Genomic DNA, 27,547 nt, shown 5'->3' with positions numbered 1-27,547 from the left:
TTGGTCCCTTTGCTTCCCTCTCTCTCTCTGTCTCCCTTTCCTGTTGGATCTTATGCTGTCACATAAATTAAAGGCATAAAATCCTCCAAAATATAAAGAAAAGAACAACAAATATACTGTGATACATACTGTTACCGTCTGAGCCTCAAATTATGGCGTAATATAAATGTTAGGCCTAACTCCCCAGCCCTACCGCGAACAATTATCAAGGTTTGTATTGTATTCAGTCCCTACCACCTTACACTTTTATAATTTCACTGGGAGCAGCTGGAAAGTTGCTCCAACAGGAGCAGCTGAAGCTCAGGTTATTTGTGTGAAATAAAAAATGGACTTTTCACACTGAGAAAATGTAAACTTAGAAGTCAAATTTATTTGTAATATTTGTTAGCGTGACTAAAGAGTTGCTACTTCAACTAAATATCTTGCACTTAATGTCTCATTGTCTTTTCATTTTCAGTAGACTTATAAACTTTTTTCAGTTAACAAATACTTTTTTTTAGTGTTCTTTGGAAAGAAAGTCTTTTAAAAGTATTTCAAAGTCAACAGAAGGGATGAAATGGGACAAGTCAGTCAAGAGGTTTGTTTAGATGGTCCAACATGTCCTCACAAATCTAAGAACCTTTCCACAGTGGCAAAGTAGTTAAGAGCTGCTGCTGGCGGTGCACATGATTTTCACCCCCAGCAGCAGTTTCATTAGCATCCATTCCTTTTTGTTTATTCCATCCAGAAGTTAAACATTTCAGAGTTGTTTGGGTAGATTAACAGCTTTGCATGCTTTGTTCCTACTAATGGATTTGGTAAGTGGCCTGCCAAATTAGACATGTAAACTGTATTCTGTGAATGTCACTCCTCACAAAGTAAGTCACCCCCTGACAGACATCAGTGATGATGGTAAGAAAATTGTTTCCCTTTCCTTATGAAGATTGTAAACAGAACTTTAAGTTAGTTTCCTCCTATTTGCCAAGGCAAATTGAGCGCTCTCCATTTGCCTCTTTGGGCCCTTTTCCCCTCAGTTGAATGAACCATTGTTAGGGATCCAAGCTAATTTTGAGGGGAGAAAGGCAAGATCTGTTACTTCTGGAATGATTCATTGCAGAGGGGAGCTTTAAGTTGTGATTTATTTATAGTCTTGACATGACACCCACTCCCCACATAGTGGTATTTCCCTTAGTCAACAGAGCAGTGTTTGGGGAGCTTTGTCTTGCTTTCAGCAGTCTTTTCCATTAACTGCAAGGACTGGAAAGCATGTCATAGTGTGCTGTCACTTAGACAGAGATTTACCTCAGGATTTAATGAAGAAACGGTGAAACTGGTGGCTCTGCATGTAGCCTGGATATGGGTCTAACTCTTAACTTAAAAAAATAAAAAAGGCTAAAAACATCAAATAAGAATGGCTCACTGACTGATGATGGTAGGTTTCAAGAAGAAATATGCAACAATTGCACATTAAATAAGTTGAAATCCTATTTAGTATATGATCTATGGCTGAAGCGAATTGTGTTCACCCGCCCTCTTCTTGCCAAACTCAAGGAGGCTCAGGCAGGCTGCAGGAACGCTGCAGCAAACGCAACTTTATAATTTGACAATAATTAGCGACAACGAGTCCTCCACTGTGAGTTGAACGGCTATTTATAACTGTCAGTTGTCTGTCAATGTCAAGCAAAGCCCGTTATCCTGAAAACGAAAGCCCACTGCTCCGACAGTACACAACCAGGAGTTTGAGTGTAGTCACTGCCTCTACGCCTTCTAAAAGTGAAATGATTTGATCGCAAATGATTTCCTATGACTCATAAACACTAACTAGACACTAACTTGTTTGGTGGACATTTGGCATTAATTTGAATTCTAATTGATGTGAAACGGGCAAGCTAAAAGAGGCATTTCAGCCTTGAATGCAAATTTTAAAGGACACCGCAGCTGTAGCCTTGTCGCCAGAGTAGCAAGTATTTCAACTTAGCATGTTTCCTTAATTTCTGATCACGTCACAGTCATTTTATGATTCATTACAGCAAATATATGACAGATTTCTCCTTTAAGGTGCTTGAAAATCCCCACCGCTTGTTCTGACGTCACTGTAGATGTGCTGAAGTGATGACCTGCGTCTGTTGGGATGCCTTAAATAGCCCTGAACAGGGAGACTGTGTGACAGGCAGAAAAAAGCTGTCTGAATCAGCATCAGATGGCCCCACTTGCCACTCCAAAAGGGAATGTTAAGTGTTATATTTAGTTTTTTTTTTTCTTTTATGATCTACTTTTAAACCCTGCCAACTTTTAAGAAGAACCAGCTACTCATTGGCTTTATAAATGTCAGTTTTATCCTCTCAACAGATGAATGATTGTAATCATTTATTCCACCCTTCGTCTTCCTCTATTGCTCTTTCCTGCTCCGGGGATAAGACTGTGTTCCCGGCCGTGGAATGTCGCACCACTCTCTCGATGGGGAACAGGTGACAGCCACAGCTCATAGTGTTTCTATTTAGAGTCAGTCTTTTTCTTTTCTGTTTTCTCTTGTTGGCCTCTCCCTCTCTTTCTTTCTCTCTTTTCCTCATCTGCAGGGCCACGTTAATCCGGGAAAACAAACATGGCAGCGAACAGGGCTACATAAACACTGGTGGCCTTTTTGTCGGGCTAATCTGGTCTTCAAAACCCATGAAGTAGAGAATTTTGTAAAACAGCTACCATGCTGCCATTACACTCACATACTGTAACAATCCCTGAAGGTTCAAAGGTGTGACAGCAGCCTGTGATTGATAGTACTCTTTTTGGCAGTCTTACATAACCGCATATTACTGTAAAATAGCAGAACCACTGTCTCCCGTGACTTTAGTGCTACCAGCGCACTGTGTTGAAAATCATCACCCTAGTTGCCAGAAGCCACTTCAAGTTGTGTCAGCAGCTGTTACTATGTGCAGGGCTGTCGATGTGATTGATTTGGCTTGAATGTAAAGAGGACACTTTGAAGCTCTGAAAAGTATGTTCTGGCTTATAGTTGTATAGGAGAAAAGCGGTGACATGACTTGACTACGTTACAGTCAGACTCCTGTTAAATGCAAACCTATATTTCAATTTGTATGCACATATTCCCAGATTTACAAAATAGTTCACGTTTTTCAGTTAAAGGATCGGTGTGTAGTGGTAGCTTGCAGACTGCAAACACCTCGTCTCACCCTCCCCTTCCAAGCAGGTAGGAAAAAACTTGAAAGGCCTTCTCTTAGAGGGTTTGTCTGTTCTATGTTACTGTAGGAACCTGGTGGTGCAGCATTGGCAGACTCCATGCAGGAGAACCTGTGTTCTCTGTAGATATACACAGATCATTATAATAATAACTTTATTTTCAACAAATGTGGAAATTTGCCTTCGGCTTCAAAGGTTGGTTAAAAAACATATTACATTAAATTACATTACACACAATTATAACAGAACATGCACGTCATTTTCACAAGTTTAGCAAAGTTATTGCATTTGGTATGAAAGACTTTTCATAAATGTTCTTGGTTTTTGCAGTGGCTTGTTAGCATCTTTTCTTTAAAAAAAAGGGATGAAGAGGATTATATGCAATTTGTTGGGCTTTTTGCTTCACCGGTGCTTTATAAATAGACGTTCCAATTGTTTCTGCTCTTTGCCATTAATTTTAATAGCTTGTGATTTTGAACAATCTGTTTTTGTTCTTAGGCCCCAGGTGCCCATACCACATACAGATGTTAAAAGTAAAAAAAAAAAAAAACACACTTTAAACGAAATTTCTGCAGTCTCTGAAATGTTCTTGCTTATATTGTATGACTTCAATTTACTACAGGTGCTGCTTTGCTTTTTTTAAAAATAATATATTCTTTACTGGCTGTAAAACTTAAAGTGCAATAAAATGGTTCTTAAATTAATTAAAGTTCTCCACTGCCTCAACAGGCTGATTATTAATCACAACAGGTGGAAAATAGGTAACAAAAACACAATGTTTCTTATTTTTACGTGATTATACACAGATTAAACCATAGTTATCAACATCACATTCAATTTCTGCCATATTCTGCCAACAAATTCCTATAAATCTCACACTGTTCCTTTAAGTATTTCTGGTTTGAATTATCTGGTGGTTTTATTTTGTAGTCTGACATCAGATGTACATCATGAGAGAACGTGACCAAGAAAAACTCCACCTCTTATGCTCATCTAGAATGTGAACAATGTACTATTCTGCACCAAGACATCTAAAAACACAAATACATCTCAACAAGTTGCTTTTTGTTAAAGTTACATATTATTTCAGTTTGTATTTTACCCGTAGGCCTACATGTAATCAGTATGATAGGGGTACGGTATGGTTTAACACTAAAACTGGCACATTTTCTGCTCTACACTCTGCTTGTTCACACCTCCACTGGTTGACAATGCTTGTAAATGTTACATAACATTTTATAGGTAGGATGGTGAGGCTGTATAACAATGATGATGTAACATTTTACCATCTTTGCTGCTGCTTTAGAGACACAAATTAAAGATTTCATCTTAAAACTGGAAATAAATGCTAAAAATATACGGGAGTAGTTCTGTATGGTGATCTGTAGCCTCTGGGTGTGAGTTCAAAAACATCTTTACACACTATGTTTTGTTTAGTTGACATGATTATTTCATTTTTTAAATTGCAAAACTGAGTTTATATCCATTAAATCTTTGGAGTTTGAGTTGTGTGTGAAACAGTAGTGGTCTTGTTTTCTTGCCATAAAAAGAAAATGTGGACTCAGAGCATTCATTTTATGAGAAAAAGAACAATGAACTATGAGACAATTTTTACACTTAGTGTTCATGCATTTGCATTCCATTTAAAACTGGTAAAACTGTGAATGTCTCATCTTTAATAAGAAAAAACAAATGTCAGTGGAAGATGTAAACTCCTCTTGGTACCTTTGCATTTATTTGGCCTTTGACTGATACACAGTACATGCTGCCCTTGAGCTATATGGTGGGCAGTGCCACCTAGAGGTGGGGTCAGTGAGGGTCAAAGGAGTGAAGTTCCATGAGTCTAGTACAGTGCAAGGTCACAAAGTGCAGCATGAGCTACATAGGCCCTAATATCTCATTCTGTGATTAGCAACATTTGAAATTAAAAATAAATCCTCTAAAATTAGTGGAATATAAGTTCAGTAATGTGTCTGTCATTTGTAAGTGTTAGTATTTCATTCCAGATGTTGTGCTTTTCCTTTATCTGCTTTTAGCAAAAGTATTAGTATATGATGATGAGGTTTATGCTTTCCCATAAAATAGATAACATATTAGCTAGATCACATGGTATTTATGGCTTTTCAGAATTCATAAGCAGAGAATTTTCTCCTTGTTGACATGCATGGTTTTGAGAATGAAGATTCATGAGGAAAAGTGTTCTTTTACAAGTTGGGAAAATTAATCTTAAAAGGCAGGCGTGACACTTCTCTCTCCAATTCTTAGCTGGGGCTTCTCCCTCTTTGTGGTCATGATTTTGCTGAGGCATCTGTCCATGAACAGCATTAAAGTGCTATTAACCAACAATGCCTTTGAGACAAAACCCATCAATGTCTGGAAACAATAAAAACATGACACAAAAAGGCCCCCAGCATGACTATATTTTCAGACATAAAAATGTCAGAGTTGAATGTGTTTGTAAACAGAGGAGTTGGGTTGCTTTTTAAAGGGTTTCCATGGTTTCTTTTTTACATGTGCATTATTTTAACTCAGAATTGACTAGGGCTGCAAGTAACACTTACTTTGATTATCAATTAAAATAGTATATAATCACAGGTTCCCAGAGCCAAATAGGACGACCTCAGAGACCTTGTTTTGTGTACTCAACAGTCCAGAACCCAACAGTATTCAGTTTACAATGATATAAACTACTAATCAATTATCAGAATTGTTACCAATTTATTTTTTTGTTACTGACTAACTCATTAACCAACTAATCATTAAACCCTCATTGTAGGCTATGAATTGAATATACAACATGTACTATCAGTCAGTACAGGCACTGTGTGTTTTATGAGAGCTAGTTATGAGTTTATGTTAATCAATAAACAGCTTACGTCATGTTCTCTTCTAGTTATAAATTACATTCACATTGCACGGGATGCAGATTGTACATGAGAAGGTCTGTACTGCAGTGATGTTTTTTCATTATTTTGTTTACTGTGTATTTACTGTTATGACATTGGGGCTCAACGTGGAGATTATGTTAACATTTTGCTCATAAATTACTACAAGGCACTCATGTCTAATTGTGTGTCAGGTCGCATCAAGCAGGACACATGGGTCGTGTCTCAAGGGAACCCTTGATTTACGAAACTCTCGCGAGATTTTCACGTGACGCTTGTTCATTGTGGACGTTGTCCAAACGAATTATGTTCTATAATGTGATCACGCTGTGAATGGGAAGTGAATAGGTAACGGGATTTTAAAACACGAAGGAAAGGTATCGTTAGGAAAGATCCTGGTTTGGTTTTAAATAACCACTATCGCGAGGTTTTCGCGGGTCTGGGGTTCCTGGGTCCCTTCCAGACACCACCGACTTCTGGTCAACAGGTCACCGTTGGAAATCACTGCGCGAAGTAAGAAGTTAACGAGCAACGGTTAAACGTCAACAGGATTAGATTAGCTAACTAGTTGTTACTGAACATACAGGCGAAACTGATTAATGCATAGGTTAAACTAACAACCGACAAGCTTTAAAAGCGGATACTGTCTGAAACCCAGCCAAGCTAAATTTATTTTAAAAGTGGTCTTTTTGAGGAGTGCAGTGATACACGAAATAACAGGCGTCGCGGAGGAAACGCTACTGAGGGGCGTTGTTCGCCCCTAGTTATCTTGACCACCTTGGAAGGCTTAGCGTCTCCACATCTGAGTGAGACTAATGACGGTTAGGATTACCGTAAGCGAAGTCTTATCTCCAAGACGAAGTATGTGTGTAAGGCTCAGAAAGACGGTGAGGATTCGCTGCAAGCTAGCTACGTTACACACTGAGCATCCTAGTTGATAAGCTAACCTAGCTATAATGTAGGTTAGCTAGCTAACAATAACGGTCAATTAAACTTGCAAATTTCTGTGAGGTGTCTTAACGTGTCTGTTTGCTCTTCAAAAAACAAATTTGTCTGAAAGTGCCACGATTGTCCACATTTTAAAAACTTGACTTTGATACAGCATTAATTCTGACAATATCTTTGGGTTTATTTAAATTTTGACAAGTAGTTAAGGTTCCATTCCATTCTTAGTTAATGTTAAGATAACGTTTTTAACGTTAACACTTGCTCGCGAGCTTTACCGTTAGGTTGTATCGTCGTATTGACCATTCACGTTGGCCAGCTAATTACTAACCGAGTCGAGTACGAGTCGAGACATTTTCTTCTTGACATCTCACATAATTTAGTGTTTTTAAAATGCGTCATTGTTTGCAACTTCTTCAAGGCAATGAGAGGAGGCACACAATCCGTGGTGATGGACACCAGACATAACAGCTGTACTGATTGATTTTGAAGAAATTTCTTATGGTAGCCATTTTTACATGACGTAGTAGGGTTGACAAGTATTACCAATAATATTAATTAAGGTCTCTTTCCAATCAGGTCAGAGTCAGGGTTCTGCTATTGCGTTTGTTGGATCACTGGAAAGGCTCCTCTACACTAAATGGAACGAGACCTTAATTAGAATCAATGGTAACACCTGTTTTTACCCGATTATTTCATATAATTGGGACTGGCGTGAGTACGGTTAAGCCTATAAACGGTCTATGTGATCAGGTGAACGTTGGACAGACACAGATGGAGCTAGTTAGGCACTAACGTTAATAACGACTGTGTTCCATTTGTTACGACTGACAAAGTGGAGGACCCAAATGCAGACACAGGAGGCAGGGGGTAGACTTCAAAAGGTATTTAATGAACAAAAAACCAAACATAAGCTTACATGAATGACGAGGGTGAATCCAAAAACAGGTAGGGAGGAACAAAACCAAAAATCCATAAATCCGAAAACACTGGGAAACACTGACCAAGACGGAGACGAGACGCGAGAGTGACAGAAACAATGAACCGACAAAGGAAGAGGACAAGACACAGGATTAAATACACTAGGAAGGGGAAGGAAAACAAGACACAGGTGAGGGCAATCAGGAACAGGTGAAAACAATCAGAGATCACAAGGGGAGGGAACACAGACAAAGACAGGAAGTAAAACCAAAACACATGAGGGAGGAACAGAAACTATCAAAATAAAACAGGAAACAACCAACCAGAATTCCAAACCATGACACCATTAGCTCTGTTTCCCTGCCAGGGCCCTTGTATTCTGCATGCTGGTTCAATGGCATGGTTTACTGACACACCTAAATTGAAGCATAGTCGTCATTAATGCTAATAATTACACCTTTGTTTTTCCTGACATGACCTGACATGTGAAAATGACTAAACTAAACTTAGTTTCCTTGATTCTATTAAATGTAGTAGAGCCTAGTTTCCGCAGAGCCTACAACAACAATAGCAGCACCCTGACTCTTTAACTGGAATGGAACAGAACATTAAATAGCATTGTTTGTAACACCCGTATTTATCCTACTATTTCATGCCAAAATGACTTGTGAAACATGTCTATTCCTCATAGCCTGCGGTCGTTTATTCATTTAATATCTTGAGTGATTATTCTTGTACTTTTTGGGTAATATATCTATTAATTTGATCTTGTGATATGAGACTAGATATTGCCTTAGGTCTTGGATATCATCATATTGTGATGTGCCATAAGTGTTGTCTTTTTCTGCTTTTAAGGCTGGATTACACTGAAGTCATTTAATTATCTGAACTTACCAGTGTGTTCTAGCTGTTGTATTATTTGTCTTTACACACTTAGCCATTATATCCACATCACTGATGATTATTTATCAAAAATCTCTTTGTGTTAAAACCTTGTGAAAGCATCAGTAGTCATTCCTACAATATTGTCACAATATTGATATAGGTATTTGGTCAAAAATGTTATGATATTTTTTTATCCATATTGCCCAGTGTTATACACTGTTGAATATTTTAATCTAAAGCAGTGCATCACGTACTATAAAGATCATCATTATTTGAGAATTTATTGTAGGAAATGTATATTTTGAGAAATATATATAATATATTGTGGCATAATGTAAATATATTGAAATATTATTACAAAGCCATATTGCCCAGACCTACTTTGTATATACATTGCCTGCTTGTACTGTTATAGGAAATATTTCCAACCTCCACTGTCTCAAACAATTGTCCACTGCTGATCACAATATGGCAGTGTTGTGTGTGACTTATAAACAGCCCGTCACTCCAATTTTACTGGCATTTAGTTATTGTTCAGTGGTACATCAGTGGTGTTCCACTGTTTATTTAGTGTCATATCTGATTCTTAGTGGTATGCTATTTTTATTCATGGAATGTCTCTGTTATTTGACTGACTTAAGGGACAGAAGAATTGTTTTGCTCCTCTACAACTAGGGATGCACTGATCGACCAGCCAGAGACCATCAGTCTCCAGTTAGTTTACATCTGCTTCCACAAGATCATGTGAAATCATGTTTCATACAAGATCTCGCCAGATTGTGCTCCCCTCTGGTACATAATCTCAATATAATAATTTAATAAGGGCTGCCTGAAACCTGGAGCGCTTTAAGATAAAATGTAGAAGTTATTTAATAGTCAGTGTTTTATCATGAATATCCAATATAATTTTACAAAAAAGAAATGTTACAAAAATGTTTGTGTAGTCTGTTGGTTATAGTTCAAAGAAAGACTGAAAATTCGGCAAGGCAGACCCTTAAAAATTGGAAATCTGAATTGGCCTAGAAAATTCCAGTTGGTGCATCTCCATCTATGACTGCCATATATCACTGGCAAATCTGCTGGTGGACAGCAGTGACAAACCTTTTTCACACCATAGGGACATATCAATAGCTACAAGCAGGATATGTGAGTGAAGAATCAACATAAGCTGCAGAGGACTGGTACATGACACTGGAACATGAGTGACATACTGTCAGCCACTTCTCAGTGTGCTTCTTGTCAGTGTTAGAAGCCACACCACTCAGAATCAACACATCCCAATACAGTGTGACGTGTAGTGATATACCATCAGCCACTTTTCGATCTCAGCATTACTCACTTCTACTCCAAATTGAAAATTGATTGATTCCAGGAACTCTTTCTTCTTTTGTCAACAGGGTAAGGCTAGACTTCTAATTAATGACTGAACGTGAAAAGAGACAAGTTGTAGTCATCGTGTTTTATTAGACTTGCCACAGTTTTGTCCACCATAATTCACTTGAGACTGAGAAAAAAAGGCAACAAGAGATCAGTGATTTCTGTAGAGCTGATTTAGTGTTTGACTTGATCATTGGCTCATCTGTGTACTACAACTACAATCAATATCTAGTCAAGATCTAGTATATTACTAGATGTCTCTCCTGTGTCAGAGTTTCATATACAGTGAAAACCATCTGACATGCATTTTAACGATGAATAGCAGTTCCTCATATATACTATATCCCCAGGACTGTATTTGGATGGAAGAGGGTTGTTTTTGTGTTGTGTTGTGTTGTTGCAGTGTTTCCTCACAGCAAGTAGGACCAGGCTTGAATTTCCAGTCCTGGTCCTATCTATACACATTTATCATATTCCTCTCTCACTCATATTTTCATCCATCCCCAAGTTCTTGCAAGACTACAACACAAAAGACAACTTAGACACAGAGTATGGTCTTTCAGGAAAGAAATGTTCAGTCTTTGTGGCAAAATTCTGCTAGAATTATTCTTAATTAGCTTGACACTATCAATTATTGGATCTATATTGACTACATTTTTCTGTTTCAGTTATCTAATCTGTTATTAATTTGTTTGTGTGTCCTTCTAGGTGGAACTTTATCCTGCTCCTGTCAGTATGCTCTGCAGTACTCTCTGGAGAAGAAGATTATCTAGCTCGAGGTAAACAACAGAACTGCAATGCATAGCTAAATGTCAGCATTTCGGTCATTACTATAAAGGGCTTTCCCTTCATCTTTTCTTGTCTTTGTGACTAGTGAACTACTCTTTCTGACACTTGATCATTTAACCATATCTACAGTGTAATGGCCATAGTTGAAATACTACAGACTGATTTTTGTGACCCCACTTGAATGAATAATGGAAAGGTAATGCTATATATTTTCTATTACACTTTTACGCTATATATTTTCTATTACAGTTTTTACAAGTTGGCATACTGAATTCATTAAGCAGGTTGGGAATCAGCCAGACTACATCATGAACATTAAATACAGTTTCTCTGTTAATGTGATATGAAAACAATGTGTGTATGTAGCACCAGTGACTCAGTTTGTAGCACTTCATCCATATTTGGCCTCATGCTACCCTACATTAAAATCATCCCCGTTAGTTCCAAGTGAGGTATACAGATTTAAAATCATAGGGAAAGAAGCTGGTATCAAATTTATACTCAGTATTAAAAGTTAAACAGAACTAATTTCATCTTTTGGGGGAGAAGTAGATTGGTGCAACCTTTTTAGGGAAACTGCAGGCCAAGATTGAAAATACAAATACAAAACATGCAGACACAACTGATTTTTAATGTTTTATAACTTTTTTTTACTGAAATAAATATACATAGGGACAGTACCTGCAAACAGGAGCTCCTCTTTTGTTGCTTTACTCGTCTTTAACCTTTTCCCCAACATGTCTACTCTTGCTCTCCAGGCCATAGCATGCATGTAGAAGCAGCCTAAATAGCCTCTCAACCTTTGTTTCCTCTTCGCTTACTTATCTTTTTCCTTCTCCGTGCTCCCATCTCTGGTCCATCAGAGAAGGCTTTAAATTTGTCACATACAAACATTATGTGAAGTATACACTAAGAAGAAAAGCACTCTGGGAAAGTGCACTAATCAGTCAGACAAAGAAGAAGAGGAAATCTCAGGTAAAAGCTTAGTATGTATTGGCAACTGTGCCTCAGGTAGTCAAATGCTAAGGACAAGGTAATATCCATCTGTTTTTCTGAACAAAGGAACAAGGATGAGAAGAGTTGAAGGTGAGAAGGCTAGAAGTCAGGAATTGTTAGAGAGCAGAGAGAGAGATTGTAGAGAGCATTTTTTCTCCAGGGCTCTGTGGAGTCAGTACAACTTAGTTTATTTATAGCTGTTGGAACAGTTCAAGAATAATCCCACATATTTCTCTGGATATGACTTGCCTTCTTTCAGACAGAAATCTGTCAAAATAACCTAAAGAAAACTCTGATAAGTTTTGAATCAGCAGGTTGCACTCTGTGAATTTGTTGAGAGGATATATTGTTTTTTGAGTGACACATCACTGGATGACTGCCAAAAATGCCAAATCATATATGTACACTTAGTTTAAGGTTGACCTGATGATGAATCCTTACATATTTGTTCACATCTCCACATATATGCGCATTTTCGACTGTCCCTTGTGCAGACAAAGCTAACTGCCTCAGGTGTCACTCCCCTTATTCCACCTTGCATTGTCTTCTCCCCTCATACAGTATCTGTAGTCAATGAATCCACTCCAAGCAGGATCAATCCATCATAACGAAGGGAGGAGGAATGCACACAAAGTGCTAGAGCAGCTTGTCTTCACATATGAGACAGGTTAATTGGAATCTGGGCTGACATTACCTCAGGCTAAGAATGTCAAGGACATCTTAGTGTGTGTTTAAATCAGCTGCAGATAGCAAAGTCTCCCTAAACCTGGGCTGCAGGACTAAAAACCACATCCAGGATGATGCACAGTATGTCTTATATCTGTTTGTTGCACTTTCTTTCTCTGGCTCTGAAGCCCTCTTTTCCTACTTCCTTCCAACACACTGTTACAGAGAAAGAGTTCTTTTGTTTTCTAAACAAATGCATCTATGGCAGAAACAACACTAATAGACTACTGTTGCTGCATGATGTATGCAGTAGACATATACTTACACTTTAAAGTTATGTAGGGCTGCAACTAATGATTCTTTTAATTGCTGATTAATCTGATTATATATATATATGATTTTCTCAATTAATTGATTATGTGTTTGGTCCATAAAATCTCAATGTCTAAAATGTCAATGTCTACCAAAGCACAAGATGATGTCCTCAAATACCTTGTTTTTCCGCACAATCCAAAGATATTCCGTTTCAAAAACACATTTAAGAAGCTAGAATCAGAGAATTTAAACTTTTTTTCTTCAAATTACTCAAAGCGATTAATGGATTATCAGAATAGTTGGTAATCTATTTAGTAATTAATTTATAATTGATTAATTAGTGCAGCTCTATGTTGAAACTTGTGACCTTAGAGATCGTTCACCTGCTTCAACCCAAAAAAGATGTTATACAGATGTATGCTAGAACTTGTTCTTCTCAGATCTAGAAATCTATACCTGTAGACTTAGACCACACCTACTGTAGTCTGCAGTTGAATGTGTTCTGCAAGATGTAGTTTGTGTCCATCTTTTCAGTAGTAAAGATTATTTGTGATTTTCTCTCAGGCTATTGTTTTTATACCTATTGTAAATGCAGGGCAGTACCTAATAACAGCACACATCCAGTACCAGTGCTGTGGAAGTGGAAGTGATTTGTATTATCATTTTATGATTTTAATAACTTGGGCTGTAATACACAAGTTGTTAAGTATAAGTTGAAACTTTTTCAAATTGCATTGCTTTTGGTTAAAGTAATAAATTGCATTGTGATAGTGACAAAGTAAATGCATATAATGGTCACTTCATTAAATAAGGTAAATATCTGCATCAGCATTTATCTAGTTGTTTGTATGCAACAGTATTTAACAGCACTTATTGTTAAAAATGTAAAACATATATTGTTGACATATTTGATGACATCACAATTTTTGACGTGGAGGATGGCTACTAGTTTTTCTTTATGTCTAAAACTTTAAGTTTAGGAGGTAGTAGTTATGTGACTTGTGCTTTAATTCTTTGTGCCCCCTTATATAGTTCTCATACAGACATTATGTAATACAGAGTCACCATCTGGCAGCTTGTTAAAAATTTTCTGCTGTCGACATGTGAGAATTTTAGAATTATTGTCAGTTTGATATGACAGGTGAAAGGTCAAAAGGTTGTACACATATGCAACTCATCTGAAATAGACACGTTATAGCTTTGATGTCTTTTTGTTGTGTCTGCATTCTTTACAATTGTGAACCCACAGTGCTGACAGTCAAAAAGCAGCATTTAAAATCTTTTTAACAAGTAAAATAAATAATAGACAATGGTGCAGTTGAAAGCTTTGCTCTCTAGCTGCAGATCACTGGTTGAGATAGTGCATTCAGTTCTCTTCAGTATTACAAAGTCAACTAACCTTTCTTTGAAAGTTGGCTCCCCAAATACAGAGCAGGAGTTGCTTCAAAAGAAGCGAGTGTCTCTGGATTAGCAATGAAAATACCTCAAACTGCCCTTGAGATCTCCACACCAAAACATTTGCAGTAGTTGCACACACACACACAGACACACACACACACGCAGACACACACACACACACACAATAATAATAATAATAATAATGCATTTTATTTATAGGCGCCTTTCTTGACACTCAAGGTCACCTTACATCATCAACATAAAAGCAACACACACACACACACACACACACACACACACACACACACACACACACACACACACACACACACATATACAAACTTAAAATGTGTTCCACTTCTTAGGCTTCCATATTGCTGCTGCCTTGGTTAGCTAACACACTCACAGTTACACACACACTCATTGACATTGTGCTACTTCTCAGTCTCTCCTGGTCTCTCTCATGTGCACACACAGATGCACGGGTCAGGTCAGTTTATAAAATGATGACCCGTTTGTGATGCAGTTGACATTTACAATCACAATTTGTGTCAGGCACTCTTGTTCCCATTTGTCATAGTAATAATACCATTTTTACTTTTTTTGATGTAACTCTCACTGCTCAGTACTGACATATGCGACACATGTGACACATTGCCCTCCAGCTTAGTGATGTATCTGTTGCTCCATACTCAAAGTCAAACTTGGACAGAATACTTTCTGTCTCTAAATAATCTTTAAGTGCTTTTGCCTGGCTGTGCCTCACTGTCAGCAGACTTAACATAAATTCTTTGAAGAATTACCTGTGGGCATGAAAAAAGAATGACAGGACCATTTGGAGGAAAGCTGCTCTCATGAATCTCTGTTGGCAGACTGATTCAAAAAGGCTGTGTGGACTGGTTTCCTGTATCCTAGTTCGGCCCCATCCCTCTCTAGTCCCCCCACTCATCTGGGCTACAGCTGCCTTTCTGGTACTTACTCCAAGAGAAGAACAGGGAGGGGTCACCAGCATCTTGGGGAGACTGTTGTAAGGGTATAATGATTGACCAGTGATGTTTTTTCTCAGTCTTGAACAAAGACTGATTATGTATCACACATTTGTTTGCATTTATGACATGTCTTTGTGGAATTAAAATTACCAGTCATGGAGGAAGACTAAAGCATTTTGAACAGTGAGAACTGCAGTAATATCCACAGATATCTGGTACACCTTATGACGGTCTGTAATGACTTTAATAACAAAATCACATCCAGACAATTGAAACAACTAACAACAGTAGCATATACAGTAACCACAGCATCCTTACTTAAAGTGTAGCAGGAGACCACTGTCACATGCCATTTCCCCTCTTTCTCACAGTGTTTCTTGTTGCTCCCTCTTGCCAGGTCTTACATAAAGGTGACATTTGCAAAAGACATCTTGCAGAATACAAACACAGGCATGATTCATAGCAGATACACACAGTTGTCCCCCATAACAACAAGACGATTGGAATCTGTTTATATTTTTGTCAGGATAATCAAAAGATAATTGTCTTTTTTGGTTTGTGATTTTAAATGCTAGATGTTTTCCAAGGATCATAGTAATCTGATAAGCAAGCAGGCTCAAACAGGCTCTCAGTTCCTGCACCATCTGCTGGACCACCAGATTTAATACTATTCTGGGTCCTCTAACAAATTAAGTGGATGCATTTTCTTCTATTGTTACAATACAAACTATTGTGCATTTCTCCAAAAAAAAAAAGTTAATACCAAACTGAAGTCAACATCAAGTCCAGAAAGACTGCCTCACAAAATGTTTCTAATTTGTTGTCAGTTTTCAAAAGACTGAGTACCTTCAAATATTTTTTAAAAAATTACATAGGTGTACCTACTCTTTGATTTGATCTTGGCATGTTAACTATATCGTTGTCTCCTCTGTCCTTTAGGAGTGGATATCCTCTATCAGTTGGGGCTTACAGCTCAAAGCAGTGCAGGCAATCCCTATGTAGGGACAAGTTCACCTTTGACTACTCACACCACTGTTCCCTCACTTGTGAGCCTTCCTGTCTCTGGATACGGGGTGTTACTCAACTCAGACTCCCTCTATGAGGCTCCAGCAGGCAGTCTGTTCCCGCCAGAGATTGGCGAGGAGTTTTCTGTTATAGTTAGCCTAAGCTCCTGGCGAGCAAATAATGCTTTTCTTTTTAGTGTCAAAGATGGCAAGGACAGGCTGCGTTTTGGCATTCAGCTGCTGCCGCGCAGAGTGGTGGTTTACACTGCTGAGAAAGCCCCCATCTACTTCACCTACAACTGGCAGGATGGTCGCCAGCACCCTTTCGCCGTTGGTGTTCATGCACGCTCAGTGTCCTTCTATGCGGATTGTGGGGCAGTGCAGCAGCGGGAACAGACCCTGGGGAGATCTCAGACACTGGGGAATTCGGGGGGTCTCTTCACTCTGGGGAGGATGAACTCTAAAGCAGCACCATTCAATGGTCGGGTCTGCCAACTAGATATCTATCCCTCAGCCCAAGCTGCCGCGCACTACTGCAACTACCTTAAAACACAGTGCCGGCTGGCCGACACTTACCGATTGCCTTTGCCACATTCTGGTTTGGATATTGAGGCAAATGACCCTCCTTCTAACCCCTTGACAAAGTCTCTTGTTGGAGTAGCAGCTACCCACCATGCCCCCATAAAAACCACAGCAGCTTTAAAACTGTCTCCTGTAAATTTGGTCACACAGTACTCAACTCTGAGCCCATCAGTACAACCTCACCTGGGGGATCAGAGTTATATTTCAACTTTGGATCCCCTTTCCCACTCCACCACATCCACACTTCAGCCTGACAACCCCACCTTGTCCACCCTTAGTGGACGAGCAGTTTTGGATCTCACCTATAGCACAGCAATCACCACTACTAAAAATGTGTTGGCAAAAGGGAGTAGTCCCCAGGGGGATGCTAATCACTCTGAAAACAGCACAGAGGAAGAAATCAGCTCCGGGAGCCTGCAGACAGATGCTACCCCAGGTCTGATTTCCCCAGTCAGGCAAAGTCGAGTGAAGGAAGGACTCAGGAATAACTCCATCACCAGCTCCAAGGACTCTCACAATGTACCCCAACAGACTCATCAGCTTGTGGAGACTCATGTGAGAGCGAACGGCACCACTTTGTACCGGGAGAATCAGGTGGACACCTCAGAACAGCATGATCCAGATGGCAGCTATGATGATGTAGACATGGGAGGATATGATTATGGATATGAGGAGCCAGACTTCTTGTATGACTATGAAGATGGATTCCGTGGCCCCAAAGGAGAGCCAGGTCCTCTGGTAAGTGACTGAATTCATGAATGACAAGCATAGCTATGAGTGCTCATGGAACAGTATTGAAAAAGTGGAGACACAAGGCAGTGCATTGCTGTACATGATCAAGAGGAAAATATTAACACAAGGCAATCAAACCTAATTTATGGCCACTGTTTGAATGCTATGTAAAATTTGGCTTTCTTACATACACCCAGGATATATGAAAAAATATTTTGGCAGGGCATTGTAGTGATTTAGAACTGATGGCGTGTCCTAACACTGTTCTTTTATCATGTATCTACAAGTTGTTAAAATAACATGTCATTTCCTTGCTGAAATACTGCCAGCCACTTTGGCTCTTACGTTAGATGAGGATAACTCATCTGAAGGTTGGAGGTATAGACTGGCAAGAAAAATTACCTGTTCTTTCAGGCTTATGATGTAAGCAGGTTGTCAGGATAGCTTTGCCTCTGAACTTGCTTTTGTAGCTCAGCTTTTCAGGTATTGCTTATGTTTCCATGAATGAGATGTGTTGGGTATTTCTGCCTGATCTGTTTTAACTTAGGATTGTATGTGATGATGTAAGATGTCTCGACTCATCCACAAGTTTCCATAGCATTACCTCAGCTATAAAGTGCCTGCAGGTCTGTAGGTGAGATACTTTGCCAGCACTGAGTTGTTGCAACTTATCTTCATGTCACAGAGTCTGAGCACACTGTACTGCAGTATTCAGAGCATGATACTGTCTCAGCCACTGCCCCTTTTCCAGTGGGGCACAATTTAGCAAAAATATTGATACATTAGACAGAATGTTTGCTCATTTAAGCTGTTATCTTAAAACTGTCTGTAAGTCTTAGATACTCTGACCATATTTGATGCAGGCATGTTTTGAATGTTGGGTCAGCTGAAGGTCAGAAGCTCGCTCTGTGTCTGGCCTCTTAGTTTAAACTTGAAAACAAGCTAGTTTACTTCTTCAGGGGAAATGTTTCACAGTTTTACAGTCACATAACCAGACAGTACAATGGCATCTATAGGGCTACATGTTACCTCTTGTCTCTGCAGATATTACTTGATCAATAATTTGTTTTAGTACTTGACTACTTTTTACTTTGCTCTTATTCTTTATGAAGTTTTTTGTTGAACTGCCATTTACAGCAGTTCATTCATTCTGCGTCTTTTATTTAAAAAAATGTTTTTTTTAGAAATGAATTTAATTCTCTTGGCTGTAACTTTGGGTAAAGCAATTCTATAAATGTGTTCTAAGTTTGTCACACCACAGAAAAATGTGCTATTAACCACCCAGGCGAATTTGATTGATTAAAAATTGGCCAAGTATATAGAATTAGGTTTCAAACTGTAAAACAAAAAACAAACAAAAAAAACCCCATTTTTTTCCTGCTCTGAAATGCTGGGAGTGTATATACTCAGCTATCTCAAACAACACTATGATCTGAAAAATGGATATGCTGTCTAGGAGCTTTATTGGAATTGTACAGACACTGATGTTTGTACCACCAGAGCCATGAATCAACTCATTCCTCTTAATCTACAGCAGGATTTGGTGTGGGGATGGGGTGTTAGTGAGCCAGCTTGCTTGTGAAGGGTGATCAAAACAAACCAGATTACTTAAAAGAAGCAGTCCTCTCATCACTTGTACTGCTAATACTAAATGGTAATGCACTCTAGTTTACATAGTTTTAGGGAACATACTGTTCCAGTGTGTAAACCAGACAGGATTTGAGTCTGCCTAAAACATGGTGAACACAGATGCAGTTTTAGTAGTCGAACTCCACAAGTCTGTCGCATTGCATAGTTCTTACTGTTTTTAGGAATCATTTTCTGACATGAATAATGTCTTCAGAAGACAATCTTTACATTTCCTCTGCACAAATTACAACACCACAAACTCACACTGCTATAGAGGGCATGAAGTAAATAAAGGTAGCTTGTAATTTATCTAATTGGCAGCCTCACAAATAGCAAGAAATATTTGCAGAAGTTTTTGATGGGTGTGGCTGAATAACAAGAGCAAGTGTTACAAAGTATGGATTAGAGTTGGACAATATGTTAAAATTTTTCAAACAATCATCGTCAGCCCATCCATCTGCGATTGTTGATATCTTCATCCCTCCTCCCACCTCCTCCCATCCTCTCCAGTCTCAGCTGGGAGATATGCATAAGCGGTGAATTCACTGTTACACATGTTGAGTACGTTCACTAAATCCAGTAGACACAAAATGTCTAGAAATTAAATGTTCTCACACTGATTTTCCATTTTAAATGGAAAAATACAACTGTACAACTTATGAATTCAAGTTTCTCTCTTTAATGGAGCTAAGATGACCTTAATTGGCTCGCTAACACCTCGGAAAACACACTTAATTCAAAAATTAACAGAAAAACATGTAAAACTCACCAAAACCGTCTTTGTTAGTCTATCCACTCTTCCAACAATTGCCAACTTGGTTTGGTCAAAATAAATCCTTAATTCACTGCGTGAAAAGGGTGCAAATAGTCAGACTCTGCAGGCTGTTTTCCTCTCACTCATCACCCAGATTGGTTCACTCATGGTTAACTGAGTGTGTATTTACTGCACCGCTAGATGAGAGTGCGGTGCAGAGCAGAGGCTGCAATCCACTTTGACTTTATGAATGTAACTTGTAGCAGAAACAGTGGATTTTATATTGACAAATCCGTATTTTATATGGATTGTCTTGACTACGGTCTATCAGCCCCAATTCCAGTACAGTGGATGGGATTGGTGCACCCCTATTGCAGATATCTATCTCAAAAGATATAGGACTGATGTGAGTTTATGTAGCTTATTGTATTTTGAAGCGTCTGAATGAGGCTGGGTGTTAGCTAACGTCTAGCTAGCTGGCATCATTCTTTTGATTATGCATTCTTAAAGGAGAAATCTGAAGGATCAAAAATCATAAAATGACCATGATGTGTTATCAAGGACACATGTTAAGTTGAAATACTTGCTTTTCTGACGTCAGTACTGTTGCTGCAGTGTCCTCCTTTGAAATCTCTATTCTGGGCAGGAATAACTGTTTATGTATGCCTGTTTCATGTTAATCTGGGTACAAATTAATGCAGAATGTTCTCCCAATGAGTAAGTGTCTGTTTATGAATCGTAAGAAATCATTAATAATCTTGTATAAGGTGAATATGTTCTTGATGGTTAAATTGAGCAATATGTTAATGGAGTCTGGCAGGCCATGAGACAGGCAGCCACTTAACTTAAAGAGTCAGGAGATACTCAAGAGTCTGTATTTGCAGAGCAGCGGGCTTTTGTTTTCATGATTACGGCTTAGCTTTACATTGACAAACGATTGACAGTCATAAACAGCCGATGAGCTTACAGTGGAGGACTTGTCATCATTTGTTATTGTCAGTTTACCATGTTGCATACATCTTGCAGTGTGTAGTAGTAGTTATTAATACTTAATTTACTTAAATGAAATGACACTGTGAGTGATAAAATAACTTAACAACATAACAATGTTTCCATAAGGGAATTGTATTCAAATAATATGTAACATTTGTGTATCTGTGAGGGGAATCTGTCATTTCACCTTGAGACTGAGAGAGATTTTGTGCATCACTGTGGCCCTTGTACAAAGCAGGGCCTGCCTCCAGGAAGAAAATTGGTGCACACTTGGTGCATGTGGAATATCTTCTATCTTTCTATTTGCACCTTACAAAGTTGTTTTTAGGGCTGCATGAGATCGTAAAAAAGTCATATTGCAATTATTTTGACTGAAATTGGGATTGTGATATGTGATATGATTAGTGGGAATGATACATCAGTACCTCATTATAATGCTGCTTCCCCACACATTTTTTGTGTTTCACAAAACTGTGATTTGGTTCTGGTTCTGCAATTTGGATATTGTACTTGGCTATATTGCGATTTTGATAACATAATGATTAATTGTGCAGCGCTAGTTGTTTTTCAGAGATGTGTGCTTCTTTGTGTTCCTATCAAATAATTGTGTTTGCACTAGCATTACTGTGTGATACTCATGTGAAGTTGCCTGGCTGACAGTGATCAGCACCTACCCGCTGCTTGTTATAATCGGTCAGCTGATGTGATTAGGTGAGCGCAAAGTTGCTTTACTGACAGGTGTGTAAATCCTCTCCTCTCCTCTCCTCTCCTCTCCTCTCCTCTCCTCTCCTCTCCTCTCCTCTCCTCTCCTCATAAAGAAATAAAACACTGACTATGCTTCAGAGGAAATCTGAACACTTCAAAAGGAGGGTGGATATGTGGACTTGAGTCAGTCATCACTTACTTAATTCATTTCCCCCCTTGGTAATGTCTCAGAGACACGGTCTGTTATTAAGCTACCTACAGCAGACAGCCTACTTATTGACCACTTGTTGTGTAACTATGCAGGGGTCATTGTGATTCAGCTCAAGTTAATGTCACGATGCAACAAGTTCAAAAGATGATTCATTCTACCCGTCAACTTTACAGAAAATAAACTTCTTGAATTGACTCCATTGGGAAAGATTTGGCCCTTGTCTTAGCAGCACAGATGAATATTATCATTTAACTGCATGAATTCCTTGGTTTCTTTAGGCCCTGTTGTTGTGGTGAAGGCGGTGGTGTGCTCACAGTTTCCATGTGTCTGTGTGTGGGAGTCTGAAGGAACAAACAGCTGTTTCTTTATTCATGTCTCCCTCTGTGCTCATCTCCTGCTCTGATGGGATGAGGATGCTCCAGATCACCCCATTATAGTCTTTTGCTATAGCAACAATTCAGAAGTACATAGAATGGTACAATGTTTGTTTTCATCTAAATTACTGTATTTTGTAATTTATAGCGGGATTGTTTTTATCAGAGATTGCATTAGAGAGTAACAGAACAGCATGAAGAATAGATAACTTTCTTGACCAGAAGGGGATTTCCTCCGGACTCCTTAATGTCATCCAGTGATCTTGTGGTTGTCTTCAAGTGTGTAATCTTTAAACAATCTCTCCTTTCAAGTGAATGAATTTACTCAAAAAGATACTCTTAATTTTCAAAGTAAAATGGTTTGTCCTTCTTCTACACACAACTCAGGGATGATGTTTAGGTGTCTGAGGCCTCCAGCAGCTATAATCATGCCAGTGCACTAGAAACCATTGGATATTTTCCTTTATAGGCTTGGAACGCCACTGTAACATTTCAGGATTTAGCACAAGGAGGATTGTGACTAATTTTTAATGGTAACTTTATTCAAAATTCCCCATTGCAATGATTATTTCAGTGAATTCAGCTGTTTCCTTGAGGCACTTCAAGTCATCTATCCTGTTTACTTTGTTTGTATTTTTATGCACTTTGAGTATATGATAGCCTCTTCAAAAGCCCTTATCTTGTTATAAAAAACAGACCAAGTCGGTCAGTAATGAAGATATTGGTTTTCACTGCTAATCAGAAGTGACATGCCAGTGCATTTTTAACAAGGTGTCAAACAAAATATGCTGGCAGCACTTATAATTCATCACCCGCATTATGGATGGAATGGCCAATACAAAAACTTAATTTATCCCCGACGACAGTGTTTACATGTTGCAGTGAAGCTGGATATCCTATGCTCTTTAAAGTTTGGATCTTGCAACTAAAAATGAGAAATTTTGTCTATCAACCTTCAGCAGTATGAAAACACAGCATTACAAGTACACCCAACAAAGCAACTGAACGCTCAGCCTTGTTTGGTTCCAAAACTACGTGAAATATTGCATATTTTTCTCACTCAGTTTAGGCCTATACCTCAGATCAATTCAGCATACTACCTAATACCTTCCACCAAGTGGTACCGCTTATTTATATTCAAAAGAGTGAAGATTTTGGCAACTAACCACTTCAAAGCCGTCTACTGTAATAAGATGTTTACATAGCTTTAAAGGCCTGATGTACAAGATCAGAGTCAGTATTTTTGCATTGTTTTATACAGTATGACAGTGACTAGGGATAGTCAGTAATTGAATATTATTGATAATTGTTCCTTTTGTATAATTTCATTTTAACAAAATTCTTAGATATTGTGGATCATAGTTAAAATATGAATTTTTGGAAATTTTAGTATTTTTCTAACAAAACACAAAATGAAACATTGGACTCAGTGTGGTGTAATATGTGATTTCTGTTGCACATCTTGCATCTACCAGAACATAGCATACAGTTGTACCATATGTTTCATGCTATGTTTTTCCATGCTGAAGGATTATGTTAATCCCATAGGCTGACCAAAGACTGGTGGTGTCAGTCTCATCTCGAAAATGTAACTTGACCCTTCTGCTCAGAGCTTTCCTATTAGAGCTTTTAGGTGAAAACACTTGGCTCCTTTCTTTGAACTTCATAGCTCTTACATAAATATAGCACATACTCATCATTGCGGAGGCCTGGACAGTGAAGTACATGTTATTGCTTGCCATTAACTTAGTCTATCTCTCTTTTTCCTCTTTACTCCCCTCTCTCTCTACAACATTCCCTTCTCTCTCTCTCTGTTCCTGTGTCTCTCTGATTTAGGGTCCTCCTGGTCCCCCTGGTTTACCTGGTCCTCCAGGAAAAAGAGGTTCTCGGGTGAGTAACCTGCACAAAGGTAATGTACACAGGCAGCATGCTGTAAAGTAGGTGTAATCTATTGATCAGGAAGACCATTTTGACCATCTCACGCAACTTCTGGATATGTGTCTTTTTTCTGTCTTCATGCAGTAGAAAACACCTTTATATGGTGTAGTTGGTGGACTGATCTCTCATAATACAAAACAAAAATATTTTACGGAAGGTTATAAAAGGAAAACAGAAAAGAAAAGTCAACCTTGTACCACAGGTGCTGTTTTGTTAAGATTTAGACTAAAGATTCTTGCCTTTCTACAGGAGACATTATAGCACAGTACTGTGGCTTGATCACTGAGTCACTATAAAGATGTTTGGTTTATTGGCCTTTTAGATAGTGAACCTGCTAATCAGCAGTACTAACATACTCACTGAAGAGTTACATGTTGTGTTTTCATATTTTGTTATGCCAGTCAGCAGGCACTGGCCATGTGTTTTGCCTGTTTACCGTCACAATCCAGCTGCAATTGTTGTGAAAGAGGTGCTGACAGACATGTTTGTGGTTAGCTTAATTAAACTCAGGAACAAGCCTTGCTTTGTAGAGACTCATGACAATTAGATAGTTCGCTTTGAGGATGCAGGCAACATTGTTTACTTGTCTGCATCCTTGGAGCATCAAGGTTGAATGACCAAACCTCCAGATGCAACCAGCTGCAACCAAGAGCAGTGTCGGTGGCACAGGCTGTGTTTCCACTCTGATCTTGAGACTACATTATATGCAACTGCCAAGAGTGTCATGATGCAATGCTGCGATCATGCCACAGGCCCCAGAGGCATCGTTAAACAGAACAACACACATTTTACTAAATGAATGTCATATGTGTTAGAGGGAAGTTGTTCACTCATAGTCATTGTAGAATCCCTACCCTGCAGAGCAACATTACCATAACTAATTTAAGTCAGGGAATGCAAATATCTATGTAGCATCAGTGTTTACAGATGAAAACATGAAATAAAATCAACTCAACACATGATTACTTAGTGGCAGTTTTGAACACTTGCATTTGAGCCACATCAAACAATGACTCCTCAGTGGCTGAATTAATGTCAGTGAATAATCATTGCTTATTAACATGTAGTCAGTACATGTTTACATGCATGAATGAGGTTTTCTCTCTGTGTGTATTACATGTACATGTACATATGTGGAAGTGTGTGTGGGTGTGGTTGTCTGTTTGAGCTACTGTTAATGGACTACATCAGTTAAATGAAACATAGAGATGTAGATTTTCTCTTTTGCTTCCTTTCCTGTCATAGCTGTGATTCATTGCAAAAACGGGGCCCTGTGTTAAAATAGCATGTGGGACTGTGTTGTTGGGGACGTGTGGATTAAGAAACTGGTGAGATGATGAAACATGATCTACGAAGTTGGGGTAAAAGTTGAGCCAGGTTCAACATTTTTGCCGGACAACCATGTATTGTTTTGCCAGGCCAACTGACTGTTTCCATTCAAATGAATGAGAGGTCTGCTGTATTTTATCTGCATGATATGCAGACTAGTTGGCAGAAAGACAGGAAGACAGGCTGGTAGACAGTAAAACATGTCTCCTAGTAAAAGGCCCGGAAAGCATATAGCTTATACAGAACATACTCTTAACCCCATAGTCTAGGTCATAAAGTGGAGATTGAGGAAGGCTTGGGATCATTATGTGGTGGGAAGCTGAAGGCAACGTGTGGTACTGTGGTAATGTCTCTGCAGTCTCAGCACAGCGCAGCAGACTTATTTTGCTGCCTCTAATTGTTAACATCATCAGACTGTGATCCTATGAACCAGGGCACACCATTTGGTGTGTGGGAATTAATTATGGAAACAGACCGGTTTATTATTAAATGTTGAGCATTTCCTAGCCAAATACATATCACACAATAGTAAGGGCCATAGAAATTAGTTTAGTTTGTATTTGAGCTGGGGCCAAAGAAAGGTTTTGTGATTTAAAGGTGAAGACTCTCTTATCTCCTTTAATGCAACATTTACCAAAACTTTCCACCAAATTATGACGTTCAGAGCTTCGAGTGTTCACTTTCTATTCTTTCATTTTCTGTGTTCTCATGGAATCTAGGCTCCAATTACTGACATAAAATGACAGTGATAGAGAGTGAGAAAGAGGGAGATCCTTCTTCCTGGCTCTTTGGTGTAGTGCACAGAAAGCTGTGCCTGCAAACAGCAGGGTTGCAGATGTGCAGGAATGTAGTGTATTCTTGGTGTGTGTATGCATGTGTGTGTGCATGTGAATGTGCACACATAGTTGAAGACATAAGTGAGCATGTGAGGTTGTGCATTCATTGCATACCTGTGATGTTCAAGGTATGAAATTGTGTTGGTGCACTGAGAAAAAACGTGATATAGTAAAAATATGTACTTTATATTTAACATATGTGTGTGTGTGTGTGTGTGTGTGTGTGTGTGTGTGTGTGTGTGTACATACAAACACACCACGTCTCTCAGGGAAGAGACCGGTCATCTGATCACAGATTGGATTGCGCCCCCCCCCCATAACTGCTTGTGACCCCACTGTATGTTCAAGTATTTCTCCCACATGCCCAAACACATGCAAGCAGGGCAGTGCTGAGAGATACCTCTCTCATTTATCAGAGAACCCGGTTACCCTGCTAACTAAGTGTTCTCTTCTGAACCACTTCCAGTATCTCATTTTGGGAGACGTGGTCATATCCCCTTGACCCAGGGAGGTCCACACACAACTGTGATGACCCAACACTAAGAATAGTGTGTGCCAACGATAATGACATGTTTTCCAACCCAGGCTGGAAGATTGTTTTTCTGCAGTTGGTCGAAACAAGCAGCTAACAAACTGGTGCTGATACAATGGATTATGGGCTGTAGGCTTCTCTGTACACAAATCAGCCTCTTCTTTTTTACTAATTAGTCCTGTAACTTCTCCCAGCGACCATGTTTCTCTGCTCAGGTGTGCTGCCTTGTCCATCAGTTGACAGTCTGACCTTTGGTAGTGAGTGCTGTGCAATACAAAACAGCATCTCTATATCAGTTTAATAGAAAGAGGAGCATCTGTATTTATGACAGTATTGAAAATCATGGATTTGGTAATATCCCGGTATACTGTAATACCTTAATACTTCCCAAGCCTAGTGACTGGGCTAAGTGGGGGGGGGCATGTACAGCAACATGCTCAATCATGGATGAACTAGAATATCCATTCCTAACTAGTGGTGTATCTGCGTGTTTTTGCACAATGGAAGGAGATCTCTCACACACTAGAGAAAATGCATTGCACATAATGACAGTAGCCCAGTGCTCCATATTATTCTGTGCACAAGTCA

At 38.9% G+C, this 27,547-nt stretch overlaps 1 protein-coding gene across 1 annotated transcript in view; it reads left to right on the top strand.

Moving 5' to 3' along the window:
* col24a1 (collagen type XXIV alpha 1) overlaps positions 1 to 27,547 on the top strand; it is a 117,679-nt gene that overhangs the window by 6,160 nt on the left and 83,972 nt on the right. The window contains exons 2-4 of the mRNA XM_084723723.1: positions 10,896 to 10,966; positions 16,280 to 17,664; positions 24,161 to 24,214. Coding sequence (XP_084579849.1) covers positions 10,896 to 10,966; positions 16,280 to 17,664; positions 24,161 to 24,214 — 1,510 coding nt within the window. The remainder of the gene's footprint in view (positions 1 to 10,895; positions 10,967 to 16,279; positions 17,665 to 24,160; positions 24,215 to 27,547) is intronic.

Source organism: Lutjanus erythropterus, chromosome 7, assembly GCF_056507025.1.
Source record: "Lutjanus erythropterus isolate fLutEry1 chromosome 7, fLutEry1.hap2, whole genome shotgun sequence".
NCBI lineage: Eukaryota > Metazoa > Chordata > Actinopteri > Lutjaniformes > Lutjanidae > Lutjanus > Lutjanus erythropterus.
This window is presented reverse-complemented; position numbering and strand designations above follow the sequence as displayed.